At 47.3% G+C, this 21,597-nt stretch overlaps 1 protein-coding gene across 1 annotated transcript in view; it reads right to left on the bottom strand.

Moving 5' to 3' along the window:
• Window positions 1–20,641, bottom strand: part of rapgef4a (Rap guanine nucleotide exchange factor 4a) — a 96,145-nt gene extending 75,504 nt beyond the window's left edge. The window contains 5 exon segments of the mRNA XM_052141762.1: window positions 10,865–10,914; window positions 12,756–12,778; window positions 14,167–14,233; window positions 14,235–14,308; window positions 20,555–20,641. Coding sequence (XP_051997722.1) covers window positions 10,865–10,914; window positions 12,756–12,778; window positions 14,167–14,233; window positions 14,235–14,308; window positions 20,555–20,641 — 301 coding nt within the window.
• Between the last annotated feature and the right edge of the window lie 956 nt (window positions 20,642–21,597).

Below are 21,597 nucleotides of genomic sequence, written 5' to 3' on the forward strand. Positions count from 1 at the left end.
GCGCCCGCCAGCACGAGTGCGGCCGCAATGACATCGCTTTGCGTTAGTCCTAGTGGATTACGCAACGCGATATCCGGAAGCAGTGCCTCTGAGCAACATCTCAGCACGTAGTGTTGCAGGGGCACTCTTCAAGATAATCTCCCGGGTGGGGATTCCGAAAGAAATCCTCACCCGATCAAGGCACGCACTTTTATGTCACTGAACACTTCGCGAACTTTACGAGCTCTTGGGCATTAAATCGATTCGCACTAGCGTTTACCACCCGCAGACAGATGGCCTAGTGGAACGATTTAATAAAACGCTCAAGAACATGATTCAGTAAATTCAGTACCACGATGACGCTAGAAATTGGGATAAGTGGCTAGACCCCCTGTTGTTTGCAGTACGAGAGGTCCCACAAGCCTCCACAGGGTTCTCCCCGTTTGAGCTACTGTACGGGCGATGCCCCCGCGGTGTCCTTGACGTCATCCGCGAATCGTGGGAGGAGGGACCTTCTAATAGTAAAAATGAAATTCAGTTCGTTCTTGATCTTAGAGCAAAACTCCACACACTGGGATCCATTTTATGACATTTAATCACATTTAGGTGACTGTAGGACTCCCCCTGAACATAGTGCACCCTTCAAAACATAAAAGTTCAACTGTCCACGGATCCTTCATTTCTGTGAATGGGACAAATTGCATGTGGGATGTCCAGATCTCAGCTCTGGACAGACTTAGTGTACTCAAACCTCTGTTTCTGTACTTCTCCAAGCCTCCTCTTTCTATTTTGTGAGTTTCAAGAAAATCTGAGGAAGTCGAAATTTGCGCGCACAAATCCTTAAAGGGGTACGCACGAAATTTTCGACATCCTCCGATCTTAATGAAATTTATACCATAGAAAGAGGAGTCTTGGAGAAGAACAGAAATACAAGTTTCAGCTTCCCAAGTCTGTCCAGAGCTGAGATCTGCACATCACAACTCCAATTTGACCCATTCACAGAAATGAAGGTTTCGTGGTCAGTGGAATTTTGATGTTTTGAAGGGCTTATGTTGTTCAGGGGGAGTCCTACAGTCACGTAAATGTGATTTTAAGTCATAAATTTGATCCAGGAGTTAAAAAAACCATGTCCAAAAAGTGATGCTTTCAGACAATGCAAATAAATTGCATGTGGGATGTGCAGATCTCAGCTCTGGACAGACTTAGTGTGCTCAAACCTCTGTTTCTGTACTTCTCCAAGCCTCCTCTTTCTATTTTGTGAGTTTCAAGAAAATCTGAAGTCGAAATTTGCGCGTACAAATCCTTAACTCTTTCCCCGCCAAACACGGAATTTTCCGGGTTTTATGAAAAAACGCTTCCCCGCCAAACACGGAATTTTCCGGGTATCCATGTTTTAGGTGGTATACGGTAAGGAAGACCCGCACCCATATTTTGAAAGAGTACGCAACTCTTTGATCAAAGAAACAGACTGCGATCATCTCAAACGTGAAGTAGAACACCATACTAATACTAAAGCACTTGTTTGATAAAAATGCCTTTTTCTCAGCTTTTTGTCCGAAATGTTGTTTTTGACAAAAGCTACCTCTGTTCAAGTTGCAATAAAAAAAGAACAAATGAAGATAAAATAAAATCGTTTTTTTTTTTTGCCTAAAAGCAGAGGCTCAGATATTTATTTTGATATATAGCATCTTCATATATTCATGGAAGAAAATATTCTGCGGGCCATTAAAATTTAGCGAAAATCGTCAAAAACCCTGGCGGTGGCTGGCAACTTTTTTTAAAAATGCTGGCGGGGAAAGAGTTAAAGGGGTACGCACGAAATTTTCGACATCCTCCGATCTTAATGAAATTTATACCATAGAAAGAGGAGTCTTGGAGAAGAACCGAAATACAAGTTTCAGCTTCCCAAGTCTGTCCAGAGCTGAGATCTGCACATCACAACTCCAATTTGACCCATTCACAGAAATGAAGGTTTTGTGGTTAGTGGAATTTTGATGTTTTGAAAGGCTTATGTTGTTCAGGGGGAGTCCTACAGTCACCTAAATGTGATTTTAAGTCATAAATTTGATCCAGGAGTTAAAAAAACCATGTCCAAAAAGTGATGATTTCAGACAATGCAAATAAATTGCATGTGGGATGTCCAGATCTCAGCTCTGGACAGACTTAGTGTGCTCAAACCTATTTTTCTGTGCTTCTCCAAGCCTCCTCTTTCTATCCTGTGAGTTTCAAGAAAATCTGAGGAAGTCGAAAATTGCGCGCACAAATCCTTAAAGGGGCACGCACGAAATTTTCGACATCTTCCAATCTTAATTAAATTTATACCATAGATAGAGGAGGCTTGGAGAAGAACAGAAATACAAGTTTCAGCTTCCCAAGTCTGTCCAGAGCTGAGATCTGCATACCCCAACTCCAATTTGACCCATTCACAGAAATGAAGATTTCGTGGTGAGTGGAATTTTTATGTTTTGAAGGGCTTATGTTTTTTCAGAGGGAGTCCTACAGTCACCTAAATGTGATTTTAAGTCATAAATTTGATCCAGGAGTTAAAAAAACCATGTCCAAAAAGTGATGATTTCAGACAATGCAAATAAATTGCATGTGGGATGTCCAGATCTCAGTTCTGGACAGACTTGTTGTGCTCAAACCTCTGTTTCTGTGCTTCTCCAAGCCTCCTCTTTCTATCCTGTGAGTTTCAAGAAAATCTGAGGAAGTCAAAATTTTCATGCACAAATCCTTAAAGGGGTACGCACTAAATTTTCGACATCCGCCGATCTTAATGAAATGTATACCATAGAAAGAGGAGGCTTGGAGATGAACAGAAATAAAAGTTTCAGCTTCCCAAGTCTGTCTAGAGCTGAGATCTGCACATCCCACAAATTTAATGTGGGTAGTCATAATTCCAATCAATTTAATGGGACAAATTGTATGTGGGATTCTTTGCTAAGAATTCCACTTTTTAGCACTTTTGCACAGTGCAGTTCTCAATATGTCATATATGTCTATGTATGTATGTATCTATCTGTAGGATGTTTGTCTATCTGTCTGTCTGTCTGTCTATCCTTTTAGCCCATTACTTTGATTGGAAGTGGGACTACCCACTTCCAATCAATTTAATGGACCCAAAATCATCACTTGGTGTACTTCATTTTTATAACTTCTGGATCAAATTCAATGATTTCATCCAATGCAAATAAATTGCATGTGTGTAGTCCCATATACAGTCAAATGAATGTTGGAGGACATATATCTATACAATCAATTGCTAATGGGCAGATAGCCTGTTGAATAAATTGTACGTGGGTAGTCCCACTTACAGTCAAATGAATGGGCAGTTAGTCTGTTGGTGGACATACAGCTATACAATCAATTGCTAATGGGCAGTTAGTCTGTTGGTGGACATACAGCTATACAATCAATTGCTAATGGGCAGATAGCCTGTTGAATAAATTGTACGTGGGTAGTCCCACTTACAGTCAAATGAATGGGCAGTTAGTCTGTTGGTGGATATACAGCTATACAATCAATTGATAATGGGAAGTTAGTCTGTTGGTTGACTCAGTTTGTGCAAAATAGATGGTTAGTAGGCAGATAGCGGGTCCATGGACAGCCCCGCCCCCTCAGGGTGGTCAAGGGGTCTCCCTGGTCAATTTGGGGAAAATAGTGGGTCAGGGGGATGATAATGGGTCCGTGGACAGTCCCGCCCCCCTGGGTGGTCTGGGGGTCTCATTGGTCACTTTTGGAAAAATAGTGGGTCAGGGGGATGATAATGGGTCCGTGGACAGCCCCGCCCCCCCAGGATGGTCAGGGGGTCTCACTGGTCACTTTTGGAAAAATAGTGGGTCAGGGGGATGATAATGGGTCCGTGGACAGCCCCGCCCCCCCAGGGTGGTCAGGGGGTCTCACTGGTCAGTTTTGGTAAAATAGTGGGTCAGGGGGATGATAATGGGTCCATGGACAGCCCTGCCCCCCAGGGTGGTCAGGGGGTCTCACTGGTCAGTTTGGGTAAAATAGTGGGTCAGGGGGATGATAATGGGTCCGTGGACAGCCCCCCCCCAGGGTGGCACAGGGGTCTGTGGGGGTCTTCAGGGGGCATTGCGTCCCACTTCCCCATTAAAAGAACTCATTGCAACAAATGGAACGAGGGAGAGTCCTGCCCCGAGAGGCGCCCGATTGCCATCGATATGAATGGAGATGGTGCCCATTCATTCGAGCCAAAGGTGGGACGTGAGGCCACCCTCACATGGGTAAAGGCTGAACTGCACTGGAGAGGCTATATTCGGGGGTCTTCCTTTAAACGCCCGTGGCGGGGGTCCGCTGCGCCCGTGGCGGTCCTCCGCGTCACAGATCTTCCCCATCGGACCCCCCTGAACGAACGGGCGCCCACCCCGGGGCCCATACAAATTTTCTGAGGCTGGTGCGCAGGGTACAGGGACCCTCGGACGCGTTCCCATATCGCAATGGGCTATTGACCGTCTATTTGACGAGGTTTGAGGTGTTTTGACTTGGTTTGACTTGACTTCCCTTAGGTAGGGAACGGAGGTTACATCCATATAGACGATACACACCGATATATATATATATGTAATTCCATTCAAAAAGTGAAACTTGGATATTATATTCATTCATTACACACAGACTGATATATTTCAAATGTTTATTTCATTTAATTGTGATGATTAAAACTGACAACTAATGAAAATCCCAAATTCAGTATCTCCGAAAATTTGAATATTACTTAAGACCAATACAAAAAAAGGATTTTTAGAAATGTTGGCCAACTGAAAAGTATGAACATGAAAAGTATGAGCATGTACAGCACTCAATACTTAGTTGGGGCTCCTTTTGCCTGAATTACTGCAGCAATGGTGCGTGGCATGGAGTCGATCAGTCTGTGGCACTGCTCGGGTGTTATGAGAGCCCAGGTTGCTCTGATAGTGGCCTTCAGCTCTTCTGCATTGTTGGGTCTGGCGAATCGCATCTTCCTCTTCACAATACCCCATAGATGTTCTATAGGGTTAAGGTCAGGCGAGTTTGCTGGCCAATTAAGAACAGGGATACCATGTTCCTTAAACCAGGTACTGGTAGCTTTGGCACTGTGTGCAGGTGCCAAGTCCTGTTGGAAAATGAAATCTGCATCTCCATAAAGTTGGTCAGCAGCAGGAAGCATGAAGTGCTCTAAAACTTCCTGGTAGACGGCTGCGGAAAACACAGTGGACCAACACCAGCCGATGACATGGCACCCCAAACCATCACTGACTGTGGAAAATTTACACTGGACTTCAAGCAACATGGATTCTGTGCCTCTCCTCTCTTCCTCCAGACTCTGGGACCTTGATTTCCAAAGGAAATGCTAAATTTACTTTCATCAGAGAACATAACTTTGGACCACTCAGCAGCATTCCAGTCCTTTTTGTGCTCCCAGTCAGCTGTGGTGAGTACCTACCGACAGCGATCCGAGGAGGGACAAACCACAAACCGGCAACAGGGTGTTGGGTGCCCAAGGCACATCGAAGTACAAAGGGAAACAAAGGTTATCCCATCTGGTCCGAACATATGGAAGGTCTACTTTGGCACAAGTCAAAGTTCATAAAAACACTGTGCATCCTGTATGCAACTCATCTGTCTCTATGTTCTCTCCTCTGACTGATACTGAGGTCTCTATACTCCTCCTCTCTAACCGTCCCTCCGTCCATCCTACCTGCACTCACACACATAATTAACACATCTACTTACAGGCACTTTTCCCACAACATATAAGCAGGCTTGAGTAACCCAACTGCTGAAGAAACCTGCACTTAACCCCACACAAATAGAACACTACAGACCAGTCTCTTTCATCCAATTCATGGCAAAAACACTTAAAAGGGCAGTTTCAATCAAATCTCTGCCTATCTCTCACAGAAAAGGCTGCTGGCAATCAGTCAAGCTTCAAAAGTGGACACTCCACCGAGACTATCCTGTGTCTGTCACTGAGTCGCTGAGACAGGCAAAAGCTGAATCCAGATAATCAGTCCTGATTCTGCTGGATCTTTCTGCATCCTTTGACACAGTCAACCATCAGATCTTACTCTCCACCCTCTCCTCGCTGGGCATCACAGGAACTGAGCTTGACTGGTTTAATTCCTATCTCTCAGGTAGGTGCTTCAAGATAGCCTGGAGAGGTGAGGTATCCAAGCCACACCAGCTACTTACTGGGGTACCTCAGGGATCAGTGCTTGGGCCACTTCTCTTCTCTATATACACAACGTCACTGGGACCCATCATTCAGGCACATGGTTTCTCTTACCACTGCTATGCTGATGACACGTAACTCTAGTTGTCTTTCCAGCCCAACGACACCACAGTGACTGCTCGAATATCTGCCTGCCTGGCAGAAATCATGGCCTGGATGAAGGAACACCACCTGCAATCCAGTCAAGACAGAACTTTGATTGGCCGTTTTTGTATTTTTATAATTAGTGGATATTTAACTAATTCTGCCCTGTATGCATTATTTGTTGTGTCTGTTGCATTCCCTGCGATTTGAATCTTTTCTGGAAGGTAATGACTTTCCTTTAATTGAGGTGTACTGTCATAGCCCAGGTCTGAGAGTATTAATCTAGCAGGTCCAGGTTCTGCTGTAGACCCCTATATAGCAGGCATTTGATTTCTTTGATTTTCTCTTGAGTGTTGTAGAGTGAGACCAGGGGATGATGCAGACTGCACTGTTGGGCTTAAACAGCAACTCTGTCACTCTCCAAGCTCCTGGGAAAGATATCTTGTTGTTTTCAGCACTTTCAATAAGTTTGTAAAATAATCCATTGTGCCAGATTGAATCAAATGCTTTTTTTAAAGTCAATTATGCATGCAAGAATTTTTCCTTTTATTTTGGACTTGTTTTTCAATGAAATTTTGTGATATAAATATGGTCAGATGTACAGTAATTTGGTAAAAATCCAATTTGACTTCTGCTCAAGACATTGTGTGTTGCGATGAAGTCCAAAAGTCTCGAATTAATTATACTACAAAATATTTTTCCCATGTTGCTACTCAAATGCCTCTGTAATTATTAGAGTCAAATGTATCTCCATTTTTAAAGATGGGTGTAACCAGTCCATGATTCCAGATGTGATTCTACACTCTTCAATGATATTGAATGGCTGATTGGAATTTAGTGCTGGTATATTTTAACATTTCATTCAATATCCCATCAGGTCCAGATTAATTTTGGGGATTTAGAGTTTTAATGTTGTCTTTAAGTTCCTTTTCAGTAATAGGAACGTCTAATGGGTTTTGATTATCTTTTATTGCCAATTCTAGTATTTCCAGTTGTTTAGTTATTAGATTTTGCTTACAATTTGTGCCAGTTTCTACTTTATTAAATAATGTTTTGAAATGGGTTTCCCATATTTCTCAGTTTTGAATTACTCGTGGGACCTCTCTGTAGTCCTGCAAGGCCTACAAGGGGCTCCCTTCGAGCCCTTAGAGTCAGCAGAGCTTAAGGCACTCTCCTTGAAGACTGCCCTCCTGACGGCATTCAATTCCATCAAGGGGACAGGGGACCTGCAAGCGTTTTCTGTCAGCGAAACATGCCTGGAGTTCAGTCCGGGCTACTCTCACGTGATCCTGAGATCCTGACCAGGCTACGTGCCCAAGGTTCCCACAACCCCATTTAGAGATCAGGTGGTGAACCTGCAAGCGCTGCCCCAGGGAGAGGCAGACCCAGGCAGTCCGGTGCACGCTTTACACATCTCTTTGGATTGCACGAAGAGCTTTAGGGTCTCTGAGCATTTCTTTGTCTGATTTGGTGGATAGCGGAAGGGAAGCGCTGTCTCCAAACAAAGGATCGCCCACTGGATCATTGACACCATAACTATGGCTTACCAACTCAGCATTTGCCGCCTCTGCAGAGCTACGAGCCCATTCCACCAGGAGTGTATCGGCCTCCTGGGCCCTGACCAGTTGTGCCTCTCTAACAGACATTTGCAGAGCAGTGGGCTGGGCTACACCCAACACCTTTGCGAGATTATATCATCTCCAGGTCGAACCGCTTTCGTCCCATGTCTTAGCAGGGACGAACAGGGAAGTACGGGTCATCCGGCCAGGTATATCACTTGTGTCCCTCCTGCCACAATGCTGAACTTCCTGCTGAAATGGCCGGAACCTTATTCTTGGCTCCTCAGCACAAAACCTGAATGAGCTCACCACTCGCCAATTCCCATTGGCCTTTTATCAAAGATCAGAGGCGTCTTGGGCTCTCAAGTGCGACCCCTAGTGTCAATACATCGACACAATGTCTCGTTCCCTCCATCAGGAAACGGAGGTTACGGAAGTAACCAAGACGTTTTTCTCAACCGCTTTGGCTCAGTTATCGAATGAGAATTATTTTTTTCAAAACAGTAAGTTTAAATCTCTGAACAATTAGTTTCTTGTTCACAGCAGATATGAATTTCTATTCATTTGATCAAATTGCACGTGTTTTGATACATGTGTGCAAAAGAGCAAGTATAATTATTTGCACAATAACTAAATGCACATGGCTTGCTGATCAAAGTTGATACTCAGTGCAATTGTCATATTATTCACAACTTCTAAACATTCCTTCATCATGTGAGTCATTACATCCAAAGTGATCCATTCAATTATCAAAATCTGTCAGACATACATGTATATTCCAAAAATATCTATGACAGAAATGTTTGTGATGTTCTCTAAATCTCTGGCCAGACCGACAAGAGTGACAGGATGTCCGCAAGAACAAGGGAACTTGTAGCGTTATGTACTGTGAGGAAGTACAATTTATGTTTTTTACAAAACTACTATTGTTTTTTCATTTGTTGTTTTTTTTTTGTTTAGTTTTTTTGCCTCTCACCGTAGTGAAGTGGACACCGTTGAACCTGGGCGGGCGCCTGGTGAAATGAATCACCTAGCCAAGTCGGACCATCCTGATCAGCCTCTTACACGTCAGTTTAGAACGGCACGAACACAAGCAGAGTGATACAGACACAGTGAAGCGTCCAAGTGCTGATGGCGTCCGAGTGCTGATGGTGTCAGATCATCAGCACTTATGGAACGTCTCTCGTCCAATCAGATTCGAGGACCGGAACTAACTGTTCCTACTAACTGCATATATATATCTGTGGAGCGATAGATAAAGGGGCAGTGACTTTATTCTGTCAGAGATGACTCTTTACACACAGATGATAGTATAATGTAAGTATAATTTAATATTCTTAGAAATTAATATATCCTACAATTTAATATTTAAAAGCAAGCAAGTGAGCACTTGGAATATCAGAAGATGGAATATTAAAGATGCTTTAATAAGACATATTATTTTAGGTTTTTCTGTTTTATATTTCAAGCAACATGACAAGCAATAAATAAGTATTTGGTGTCAACAGAAGCATCTTAAGTTTGCCAGATTCTACTGGAACTTCAAATGGGGCCGGGTTCTATGGTCAGATAAAACAAAAATAGAGCTTTTTGGCAGCAAACACCAGAGATGGCTTTGGCGCACACAGAGATGAAGTAGTACCCAGTGCCCATGGTTAAATGTGGTGCTGGATATTTAATGTTGTTGGGCTTTTTTTCTGCCAGAGGTCCTGGACATCTTGTTCGGATACATGGCATCATGATAATAATCTAAACCTGGCTGCCTCTGCCAGAAAGCTTACAATGGGCCCTGGTTGGATCTTCCAGCAAGACACAACATCAAAATTTGAACCTGAACCCCATAGAACACATGTGGGGTGAACTGAAGAGGAGAGTCCACCAGCATGGACCTGGGAATTTGAAGGATCTGTAGAGATTCTGTATAGACAAATGGTCTCAGATCCCTTGCCAGATGTTCTCCAACCTCAATAGGCATTATAAGAGAAGACTCAAACTGTTATCTTAGCAAAGAGAGGCTACAAAAACTATTGAATAAAAGGGTGCCAATAATTATGGCCAATGCATTTTGGAAAATATTGATTTAATAATGAGATATTTCCCCTGTTTTAATTGTTTTACTTCAATAAAAGGTTGGATCTTTGTGATTTTTTTTGTTTAATGAAAGATCAAAAGGATAAACAATGCAGATTTTTTTATAGCCTTCATTGCTCATATTTATCAAGGCTGCCAATATATTTGGCCAACACTGTATTTAATAGTTTTAGTTTAGGTGTATTTTTTCATATATATTTTAGAGTGGGTAAATGATCAGGAAAACAATTCAAGTGTCTTTCATAGCTGAAAATCAATTTTTATCATAAAGAAATAGGTCTGGTAGACGATTTTGTGGATTTCTACAATTGTTTCTTTGAAGTTGGCAGGTTATGTTCCCAATTAGAGATCTTGGTTCTGATCCAAGATGGCGGCGCGGTAGCACGCAGCGGCCACTCCGGATCCACAACGGTGCTATTTTTGTTAAAAAAGCCCGACTTTTGCAACACATGGACATCGGAGCAACCAGTGTTCGTGTCTACCATCGCCAGACACTACTCAAATATAAGAATCATGCAAAAACCAAGCTGCATGATGACCTGCAGGAGGCGCTACGCGTACTCGGCTTGCTGCGGAGACCAGGCCTCCAGCCCTCGGCGTCGCCTGATGCCGGTGGCCGGGGAGAGGACGTCGTAAGCGGTGTGCGAAAGCGAAGCGGAAAGAGGGCGGGGTCCATGCTAGGCTAAAACAAACCCTAGCCGGCCGGCTCTCCCGTCTATCCTGCTCTCAAATGTTTGCTCCCTGGACAATAAACTGGACTATATCCGACTCCAGCAGGCTACGCAGCGTGAGTTTAGAGACTGCTGCGTCTTTGTTTTCACGGAGACGTGGCTCAGCGACAGAGTTCGGATGCCGCCATTCAGCTAGACGGGCTCGCCTCGTTTCGTGCCGACAGAAATACAGCTCTCTGCGGTAAGACTCGCGGTGGTGGCTTGTGTGTTTACATCAACACGGAATGGTGCAAGAACTCTATGTTAGTCTCTAGTTACTGTTCATCGCTGTTGGAGCTTGTGACTGTTAGATGCAGACCTTTTATCTACCACGGAATTCACCACTGTTTGCATAACCGAGTTTACATTCCCCAGCGCTAACGCTAAGGAAGCGCTCTGTGAACTGTATGGGGCTATGAGCGAACTGCAGAACGCTCACCCCGACGGACTGTTTATTGTCGCCGGAGATTTCAACCATGCAAATCTCAAGACAGTGCTCCCTAAATTCCATCAGTATGTGGACTTTGCAACGAGAGGGCTGAACGGCTTGATCTTGTTTACACAAACATCCCAGGCGCTGCACGGGCGGAGCCCCGCCCCACCTCGGCTACTCAGACCACATCTCTGTTATGTTAATTCCAGCATACAGACCGCTCGTCAGACGCACAAAACCGCTTCAGAAGCAGGTGAAAACCTGGCCAGCAGGAGCCATCTCTGCTCTTCAGGACTGTTTTGAGTGTACTGACTGGCACATGTTCAGGGAGGCTGCAACATATGGCGATTCTACCAACTTGGAGGAATACACAGCATCAGTGACCAGCTACATCAGCAAGTGCATTGATGATGTCACTTTCTCCAAGACCATCACCACACGCTCCAACCAGAAGCCGTGGATGACTGCGGAGGTGCGCACGCTGCTGAGGTCCCGAGACTCCGCCTTCAGAGCAGGCGATAAGGCAGCCCTAAGAACAGCTAGGGCCAAACTGTCACGGGCAATCAGAGAGGCAAAGCGCGACACGCCCAGAGAATCCACAGTCACTTCCAGGACAGCGGTGACACGCGCGCATGTGGCAGGGCATCCAGGCCATCACCAACTACAGGACAACATCAGTTGCCTGTGACAAAGATGCCTCCCTTCCAGATGCGCTGAACGACTTCTACGCTCGGTTTGAAGTGCAGAACGACGTGATGGCGAGGAAGTCCACCCCTCCTCCCAACGACCAGGTGCTCTGTCTTACCACGGCAGATGTGAGGAAAACTCTACGTAGAGTCAACCCACGGAAGGCTGCTGGACCAGACAACATTCCTGGCAGAGTGCTCAGAGGATGTGCAGACCAGCTAGCAGATGTTCTTACCGACATCTTCAACATCTCTCTGAGCAGCGCCGTTGTTCCAACGTGCTTCAAGGCCACCACCATCATCCCCATGCCAAAGAAGTCTTCAGTGTCCTGCCTCAACGACTACCGTCCCGTCGCACTTACACCCATCATCATGAAGTGCTTCGAGAGGCTCGTCATGAGGCAGATTAAGACCCAGCTGCCCCCTCACTAGACCCACTGCAGTTTGCGTATCGTTCAAACCGTTCAATGGACGATGCCATCACCACAACCCTCCATCTGGCCCTCACCCACCTAGACAATAAGGACTCATACGTTCGAATGCTGTTCATAGATTTCAGCTCAGCATTCAACACAATCATTCCCCAGCACCTGATTGGAAAGCTGAACCTGCTGGGCCTGGACACCTCCCTCTGCAACTGGATCCTGGACTTCCTGACTGGGAGACCTCAGTCAGTCCGGATCGGGAACAGCATCTCCACCACCACCACACTGAGCACTGGGGCCCCCAGGGCTGTGTGCTCAGTCCACTGCTGTTCACTCTGCTGACTCACGACTGTGCAGCAATGCACAGCTCGAATCACATCATCAAGTTCGCCGATGACACGACCGTGGTGGGTCTCATCAGCAAGAACAACGAGTCAGCATACAGAGAGGAGGTGCAGCAGCTGACGAACTGGTGTAGAGCCAACAACCTGTCCCTGAATGTCGACAAAACAAAAGAGATGGTTGTTGACTTTAGGAGAGCACAAGGTGAACACACTCCGCTGAACATCGACGGCTCCTCTGTGGAGATTGTCAAGAGCACCAAATTTCTTGGTGTTCACCTGGCGGAGAACCTCACCTGGTCCCTCAACACCAGCTCTATCACCAAGAAAGCCCAGCAGCGTCTCTACTTTCTTCGAAGGCTGAGGAAAGCACATCTCCCAACCCCCATCCTCACTACATTCTATAGAGGGACTATTGAGAGCATCCTGAGCAGCTGCATCACTGCCTGGTTTGGGACTTGCACCGTTTCGGACCGCAAAGCCCTGCAGAGGATAGTGAGGACAGCTGAGAAGATCATTGGGGTCTCTCTTCCCTCCATCAAAGACATTTACAAAAAACACTGTATCCATAAAGCAACCAGCATTGTGGACGACCCCACACACCCCTCACACAAACTCTTTACCCTCCTCCCGTCTGGCAAGAGGTACCGAAGCATTCGGGCCCTCACGGCCAGACTGTGTAACAGCTTCTTCCCCAAGCCATCAGACTCCTCAATACTCAGAGACTGGTTTGACACACACGTGTCCTGAGTTGCACTTTAATTACTGTCACTTTATAACTGTCTGCTACCTCAATAACTGCTATGTGCATAGAACATTATCTCATAGTATGTTATGTTTACATTTTTAGAAACTGTCATCTTTTTGCACTACTGAGTACTGGTCGGCGCTGCACTGTCTATTGTCCTGTTCATTGTCAGTAATTTGTTGTACTGTCCCGTACTTTTTGCACATGTTTGCACGTGCACTTTATATAGGTAGTTTATATAGGTATTTTATTTCGTTGTGTAGTCTCATGTGGTCCTATGTTGGTCCTTTGTTGTTTTTATGTAGCACCATGGTCCTGGAGGAACGTTGTCTCGTTTTGCTGTGTACTGTACTAACTGTATATGGTTGAAACGACAATAAAAACCACTTGACTTGACTTGACTTGACTCATGTCTGTGAGCAAAGTGAGTCTCCAGAAATAGCAAGAGTAGGTCATTTTCCACATATTTGAGTTAAAATTAACTAAATATCTCATAAGCATTATTTAGTGTAATAATGTAAGTTAATGACGTAAATTAAAATTAATTTAATGTTTTACAGAGAGTCAACCACATCTGCCAAAGAAAACATAACCTGTGTTGTACTGCCCTCTGCTGGCTAGAAGTGGGAAAGCAGTGACAATCCGGCTCTAAAGTCCTCTGTACATTTGATCAGTATATTTAAAAGCAAACACATAAAACACAGTTCCCCCAAAAACTTAAGTTTTTCATAAAGAAAAATTGTGAGTGTTTGTTTATGGATAAAACTTATCCAAATTTAGAAGTTAGGCAAGTGAGACATGCTACCACACACTGCCGGAAACATTCAAGAGTTTTATTTCTGTACTGTATAACGTCAGTGCTCAGAGGTCTGTTGTACCTCACATAGGCTCCTGAACTCCCTCTGCTCAATCCGCAGTAGTTCACTAAACGCTCGGGTGACGATGGTGGCGTGGCGTGTTGTCCAGAATAGACTCCCCGAAAGCTGTGCCACTGCCCAATGTACAGATGGTGACAGCATCCTTGAAATCAGGAAGAGAATGGGTTAGTTCAAAACTACATTTCTAAGAAGACAAGAGGAGGGATGGAGGTCATATGTAGAAATGAGCCGTTTGAGATGTTTCTGATTGAAAGAGGGTTGGATTTTGTAGATTCAGACACACACAGGGAGGTCAGTGTATAGACAGCCTCCCCTCCAACTTCTCCTGCAGGAATGAAAGCACTGACCAAACTGCGCATCTCTGCAGGTCTTCAGATCTGGAAGAACACCAATTTGCGAACAGACGCCACTTGAGTGCATAAAGCTGCCTGGTAGAGGGAGCTCTGGATTGGATGATTGTGTCTACGACTGCAGGTGGTAGACCGCTTAAGCCTTCCGTGTCCCATCCAGGGGCCAGATGCGGAGATTCCAAATGTCTAGGCGTGGGTCCCAGAGGATGCCCCATCCCTGAGAAAGAAGGTCTTTCCTCAGGGGAATTTGCCAGGGAGATGCTGTTGCGAGGAGCATGAGATCTGAGAACCAGGTCCGGGTGGGCAAATAAGGAGCCACCAAGGTGACCTGTTCCTCATCCTCCCTGACCTTGCACAGCACCAGTGCAAGAGGGCTCACTAGGGGAAATGCATACTTGCGCAGCCCCCGGGGCCAGCTGTGTGCCAGCACGTCTGGGCCGAGAGGGGCCTCCGTTTGAGAGTACCAGAGCGGGCAGTGGGAGTTGTCTTGGGAGGCAAAGAGATCTTTCTGTGCCCTGCCGAAGCACCCCCAAATCAGCTGGACCACCTGGGGGTGGAGCCTCCACTCTCCGCTGAGCAAGACCTGTTGTGACAGCGCGTCCGCCGGCGTGTTATGGTCGCCCGGTACATGAGTGGCGAGCAGCGACCTCAGTCGCAAGGAGGAGATGGCGGGCAAGTTGTGACATGTGACGGGAGCATACGCCGCTTTGGAAATTTATGTACTCTACCGTGGCGGTGCTGTCTGAAATGATCAAGACGTGCTTGCCCTGAAAAACCTCTGCAGGGCAAGGAGTATAGGCAACAACTCGAGGCAGTTGATGTGCCAATGCAGGCGGGGCCCCGTCCAGGAGCCAGCGGCTGCATGCCCGTAGCACACGGCACCCCAACCCAGTTGAGAGGCGTCTGTGGTGACCACGACACATCTGGACACCTGCTGTAGGGGGACTCCTGTCCGTAGAAAACAGAGGTCTGTCCAAGGGTTGAAAGTCTGACGGCAGGAAGGTGTAATAAACACACAGTATGTGCCATGGCGCCATGCCCATCTCGGGACTCGAGTCTGAAGCCAGTGCTGGAGTGGTCTCATATGCATCAACCCGAGCGGCGCGACCACGGCCAAGGATGCCACATGCCCCAGGAGCCTCTGGAACCGTTTGAGAGGAACCGCTGTGCCTGGCTTGAAGCGAGATCACTGACAGCGCTGTCACTGATACTGAGTCTAACTCCAAACCGAGAAAAGAGATCTTGGTTTTTTCCCAGTTGACCTGAAGTCCTAAACGGCTGAGGTGCACGAGCACCTGGTCCATGTGGGCGTATAGCAACTCTCTCATGCTAGGATGAGCCAGTTGATGAGGTAATTGAGTATGCAGATGGCCACTTCCCATAGCGGGGCAAGGGCTGCATCTGCAACCTTGGTGAAGATGCGAGGGGACAGGGACAGGCCGAAGGGGACCTTGTACTGATACACCTGGCCGTCGAACGTGAACCATAAGAAGTGTCATGTCGAGGCAGAATGGAGACATGGAAGTACGTGTCCTTCAGGTCTACCACCGCGAACCAATCTTGATGCTGAACGCAGGTTAGAATTCACCTCTGCCTGAGCATTTTGAACAGAAGTCTGTGTAAAGTCTGGTTGAAAACTCGCAAGTCCAAGATTGACCTCAACCCACCTCCCTTTTTGGGTACGATGAAGTAAGGGCTGTAGAAACCCTTCTTCATCTGGCCTGGAGGGACAGGCTCTATTACGTCCTTGAGTAGCAGAGTGCCAATCTCTTGCATTTTCGTCGTGCATTGGAGTGGAGCGAATAACGCTGAAACGAGGCAGCAGCCTGGCAAATTGAATCGCGTAGCCAATTCGGATGGTCCTGACCAGCTGAGAAAAAACTCAAAGCACTTACCTATCTCCGCACACCCAGCAGGGGGCGGGTTGTAGACAAATGAGGGGGTCCTATAGGGACGTCCTCGAGAGGCGAGATGGCCGCGTCCAGGGAGCTGGGACTGCAAAGTTTTGGTGCCGAGGTGCTGTGAGAATGGCGTGCTCCAGTGTGATGACCCAAGAAGTGATGGAATTGCTCTTTTATTGATAATTTGGGTACTGCAGCCCAAAGGGGGTGCGGCAAAAGAAAAAGGGAGAACTGAGGATTCTCCTTCCGGCCCACCACCGGGGGACGGAGTGGCTTGCTATCAGCTCTGGGGCAAACGTCTTGCTTCCTGGGTGCACCGTCTCAGGAGCGTTTAGGGGTTTTACAGGCCCTAGAAGAGGTCCTGGAGATGGGGGGCATACGCCGCCTGCAGGGCACTCGACGCTGGGGCTGTGAGCTGGGCCCAGGTTGAGCTGCCGGTGGTTTCTTTGCAGTGGGATGCCCACGGCGAGCAGACGGGGGGGGGGCGGCCTGCACTGCGACAGCGTGGCATGATGTGAGAGATGGCCTCCATCTGCTTCCTCACTGCCGAAAACTACTGGGCAAAGTCGTCGATAGTGTCACTGAAGAGACCGAAATGGAAGACGGCGGCATTGAGAAAGCGGGCTTTGTCAACGTCGTGCATCTCGAACAAGTTCAGCCACAGGTGGTTTTCCTGAACCACGAGGGTGGCCATCGCCTGCTCGAGTGCTTGCGCTGTGACATTCGTAGCTCTGAGAGTGAGGTCGGTGGCAGAGCGCAGTCCCTGCAGCACGTCAGGATCGGGACTACACTGGTGCAGTTCTTTGAGTGCCCTGGCTTGGTGTACCTGCAGGAGAGCCATGGCATGCAAGTCGGAGGCAGCCTGTGCAGTGGCGCTGTAGGCTTTCATAGTCAGTGACGACTTTGTCCTACAGGCCTTGGAGGGGAGTACCGGGCGGTCCCACCAGGTGGCGGCATTCTTGGGACACAGGTGAATCGCAACCGCCTTGTCCACCTGAGGGACCTCAGTGTACCCGTGGACCGCCCCGCCGTGTGGATGAGCGAGGAGGTCGGTTCCGGGCAGGTAAAAGGTGCCCTCAACGAACACGTCAGCTCGTCATGCACTTCCGGGAAGAAAGGTACCAGGGACAGGCGTGGCTGGGAGCAGCACCCGGAGCATAGGTACCAATCATCAAGCCGTGAGGGTTGGGGGGAGGACGGAGGGTTCCAGTCTAGCCAGTCCAGCCCAACATTCAAAGTGGCCCAGGAAAGCGTGTCGGCCATCTGCGCGTCAGACTCTGATTGGGCGGGCTGACCCAAGGACGGGAGTCCGGTCAGGTCTTCAGCATCAGATGCCTGAACACTCTCTGATGCAGCGGCGATGTCGTCATCCAGACCTGACCGGGGATGTGAGTAGCGCGCAGTGACTTGATTCACTGCTGGCTCCAAAGGAGGAGACGATGGGCGAGCTGTGACATGTGGAGGGAAGCGTACTCCGCCTTGGTGGTTTGTGTAGGCCACCACCGTGGTGCTGTCTGTCCTGACTAGGACGTGCTTGCTGCGAACTAACAGAAGAAACCTCTTCAGTGCAAGAGAAACAGCCAGCAGCTCTAGGCAGTTGATGTGCCAGCGCAGCAGGCCTCGGTTTCACTGGCCTGCGGCTGCGCGCCCGTTGCACACAGCGCCCCAACCCAGTTTGGAGGCGTCGGTCATAACCAGAACACATCGGAACACCTGCTGCAAGGGTACTCCTGCCCTTAGAAAGCAGAGGTCTGTCCAGGGTCTGAAGGCTTGGCGGCAGGCAGTGGTAACTTTTACGTTGTGGTGCCGCGGCGCCATGCTCGTCTCGGGACTCGAGTCTGGAGCCAGTGCTGAAGTGGTCTCATATGCATCAACCCCAGCGGCGTGACCGCCGCGGAGGATGCCATATGCCCCAGGAGCTGTTGGAAACGTTTTAAAGGGACCACGGCGCCTGGCTTGAAGGAAGCGAGGCATTTCAGTACTGACTGAGCATGCTCGTTGGAGAGACGTGCTGTCATTGAGACTGAGTCTAACTCCAAACCGAGAAAAGAGATGCTCTGGACCGGGGTGAGCTTGCTCTTTTCCCAGTTGACCTGAAACCCCAAACGGCCGAGGTGTTTGAGCACCTGGTCTCTGTGTGCGCATTGTAATTCCCTCGAGGAGGCCAGAATGAGCCAATCGTCAAGGTAATTGTGTATGTGTATGCCAGCTCCTCGGAGCGGGGCCAGAGCCGCCTCTGCGACCTTCGTGAAGACGCGAGGGGACAGAGACAGGCCGGAGGGGAGGACTTTGTACTGATACGCTGTAACACTCCACAATATAATAAAGTATATATTGGCCATACAGTGCACACTTTCTCTTTCCTTAGATTCACAGGCTCGTGACAAGGCATCTGGTCCCAGGTTCAGACATCCTCTCCTGTGATGTACTTGGAAGATGAATTGCTGCAGCCTAAGAGTCCACCGGTTCAGCCGAGAGGAGGTTTTAGGGCTATTGAAGGCCCAAGTTAAGGCAGCATGATCGCTGTAAATGTCAAACTGTCGTCCTTCAAGGTAATGTCTCCATTTTTCCACCGCCCAGACCACCGCCAGACACTCTTTTTCAGCCGTTGAATAATTCACCTCAGGTCCACGCAAGGTTCGTGATGCATAAGCTATTACCTGTTCCCCCTCAGGAGTTTGCTGGGTGATAATGGCTCCTAAGCCCACATCACTGGCATCTGTATGTACCTGGAAAGGTTGATTGAGGTCAGGCTGCATCAATACAGGTGGGTCTTGTAATATTTGTTTGATGTTCTCAAGGCTGGTTTGGCACTCAGGAGTCCAATCCCACTTTACTCCTTTCTTTTTCATGTTATTTAACGGAGCTGTGATGTCGGCAAAATGGGGAATGAACTTGTGGTACCACCCGGCTAATCCCAAGAAGCGTTGGAGGGCTTTAATGTCTTTGGGAGGAGGGTAGTCAGCAACCGCTCTGGTCTTTTCAGGATCGACCTCCACTCCTGATGAAGGCTGTTTTGTCTTTACTTCTTTCCTCCATTTCTACCTGCCAATATCCTGACTGCAAATCCAATGTACTGAACCAGGAGGCACTTTCCATGGATTCCAAGATGTCGTGGATTATTGGCATCGGATAAGCATCAGGGATGGTCTTACTATTAAGCCTCCTATAATCCACACAAAACCTGTAGGAACCATCAGGTTTGGGGACCAGGACTACAGGTGATGACCAAGGAGAGAAAGAAGGCTCGATGATATGGTCTCGTAGCATTTGTTCTACTTGCCCATCGATCATCTTTTTCTTGAATGGTGAGACCCTATAAGCTCTGGATCTCATGGGCATTTTGTCAGAAAGTATAATTTTGTGCTGTTCCACAGATGTTTTTCCCAGGACTTGAGAGGTGGTACAAGGCCAATTATCCATCAGCTTCCTTAATTCCTCCTGATTGACGGAGTCCCAGCTGGGAACAACTTGTGTGTGTAAGTCATATATGGGTGGATTCCAGGTTGGAGGTAAGGCATAATAGAGACTCACAGCAGCAGTCGTGCCTATGCTTTCACCCATCAGACGTGAAGACAGCACCGGATTTATCAGTGCAGTTAGGAATGGATGATAAATATATCCTTTGCCTATTTTCAGTCCATATCTCCATTGTCCTACATCCACTATGGCTTCAGCAGCTCTCAGGAAGTCCAGACCAGCTATAAGGGGAAAGGCCAGGTGAGCATCCTTCATTATATAGGTATCCAACCTGCATACCTTGTCATGCCACTCATAACAGACTGTTTTCTTGTTAATCGCCTGGTGCATTTTTCCATCAGCCATAATGAACCGTTGAAGAGGGCCTGGAGGGTCAGGTTTCGCTTCCCCTCCTAACTGTCTCCACAGGTTTTCCTGAATAAGGGTGTATGTGCTCCCTGTATCCAGCACCGCCTTCACCTCTTGTCCTTTTATAGTTATTGGCACTACTAATAGGGATGTCATAGGGTGGGGTTGTGCAATGGATAATCCTGCTAGATTTTTAGAGGTATTCCATTCAGGTGGTCTTTTAGTCGCAGTTTCTTTACCGTTCAATTTGCCCACTTTCTGCCAGTAATCTTTTGCTCCCATCCAGTCCTTCTCCACCATAGAGCCCACCTTCACCAACTGTTCCACAGATTTCACCGTCCCTCTCAGACAGCCCGCCACCCTTGGGTTGATGTTATTAAGGATTCTGCTCACCATCTCCTCTTCTGTGATAGCTGGCTTCCATTTGAGGCAGAGGGCTCGGTAATTATAGGCGAAATCTCTCAAACGCTGACTGGGTTGCTGCACCAGTGATCTCAATTTGTTTCCACTTCCGTGAGGTAATCCTCTGGGAGAAACGCAGACATAAAAGCATTTTTGAAAGATTGCCAATCATTTATCTTGTTCTTTTCAGCCTTCCACAAGCTCTGAGCGGGTCCTTTGAGCATTGTACTCAGTGTGCCAACGAGCTCCACACCAGGCAGGGTCTAATAGCCAGATAATTTTCAACTTGTTCGACGAAATGGAGTATATCTGACGTCTCACAAGATTCACCAAAGGAAGGAAATTCCAGACGGATCGGGGGTCTCCCACAGAAAGATGATATACTGGGCTTACTTAAAGGGTGAGCCATGTTTGATAGTTGAGCTCCAGCCGTGACATCATAGGTAGCGTTGACTCTGGTAGCAGGGGGGACTTTAACTCTTGTTACTGGTACGGGAGTTTTCACATCATTCACCGTAGATAGGGAAGGGGCAGGGTAAAAGGTCTGCATTTGAGAACGTGATGGGGTACTGGTGAATCTTAACTTTTTCATTTGATTCTCCCATCTGGCATCTCTCCACAGGAAACAGTCAACCACCGCTCTCTCCAACTTCTCTAAAGACCTCTGGAAATGATCTTCTAAATCTGCTAAGCCAGCGTCCACTGCCTCCCGGAAACTGGTTTCTCTATTAAGGGAACTATCTACAGACTGTTTTAACTCCTGTTCATTATGTTGCATTTTTGCACTAAGAGCCAATAAATCCACCTTAAGTTTATCAACCTCTGTTTGCATTGTTTGTACAACATTTACATTCACTACCTCTCTTTCATCATAATCATCATCATCAGCATCATCATCATCAGAAATATACATTGAACTCAGCATAGATGTTATTTCACCTGTCGGATTA

The sequence above is a fragment of the Xyrauchen texanus genome, chromosome 14 (genome assembly GCF_025860055.1).
Source record: "Xyrauchen texanus isolate HMW12.3.18 chromosome 14, RBS_HiC_50CHRs, whole genome shotgun sequence".
Classification (NCBI taxonomy): domain Eukaryota; kingdom Metazoa; phylum Chordata; class Actinopteri; order Cypriniformes; family Catostomidae; genus Xyrauchen; species Xyrauchen texanus.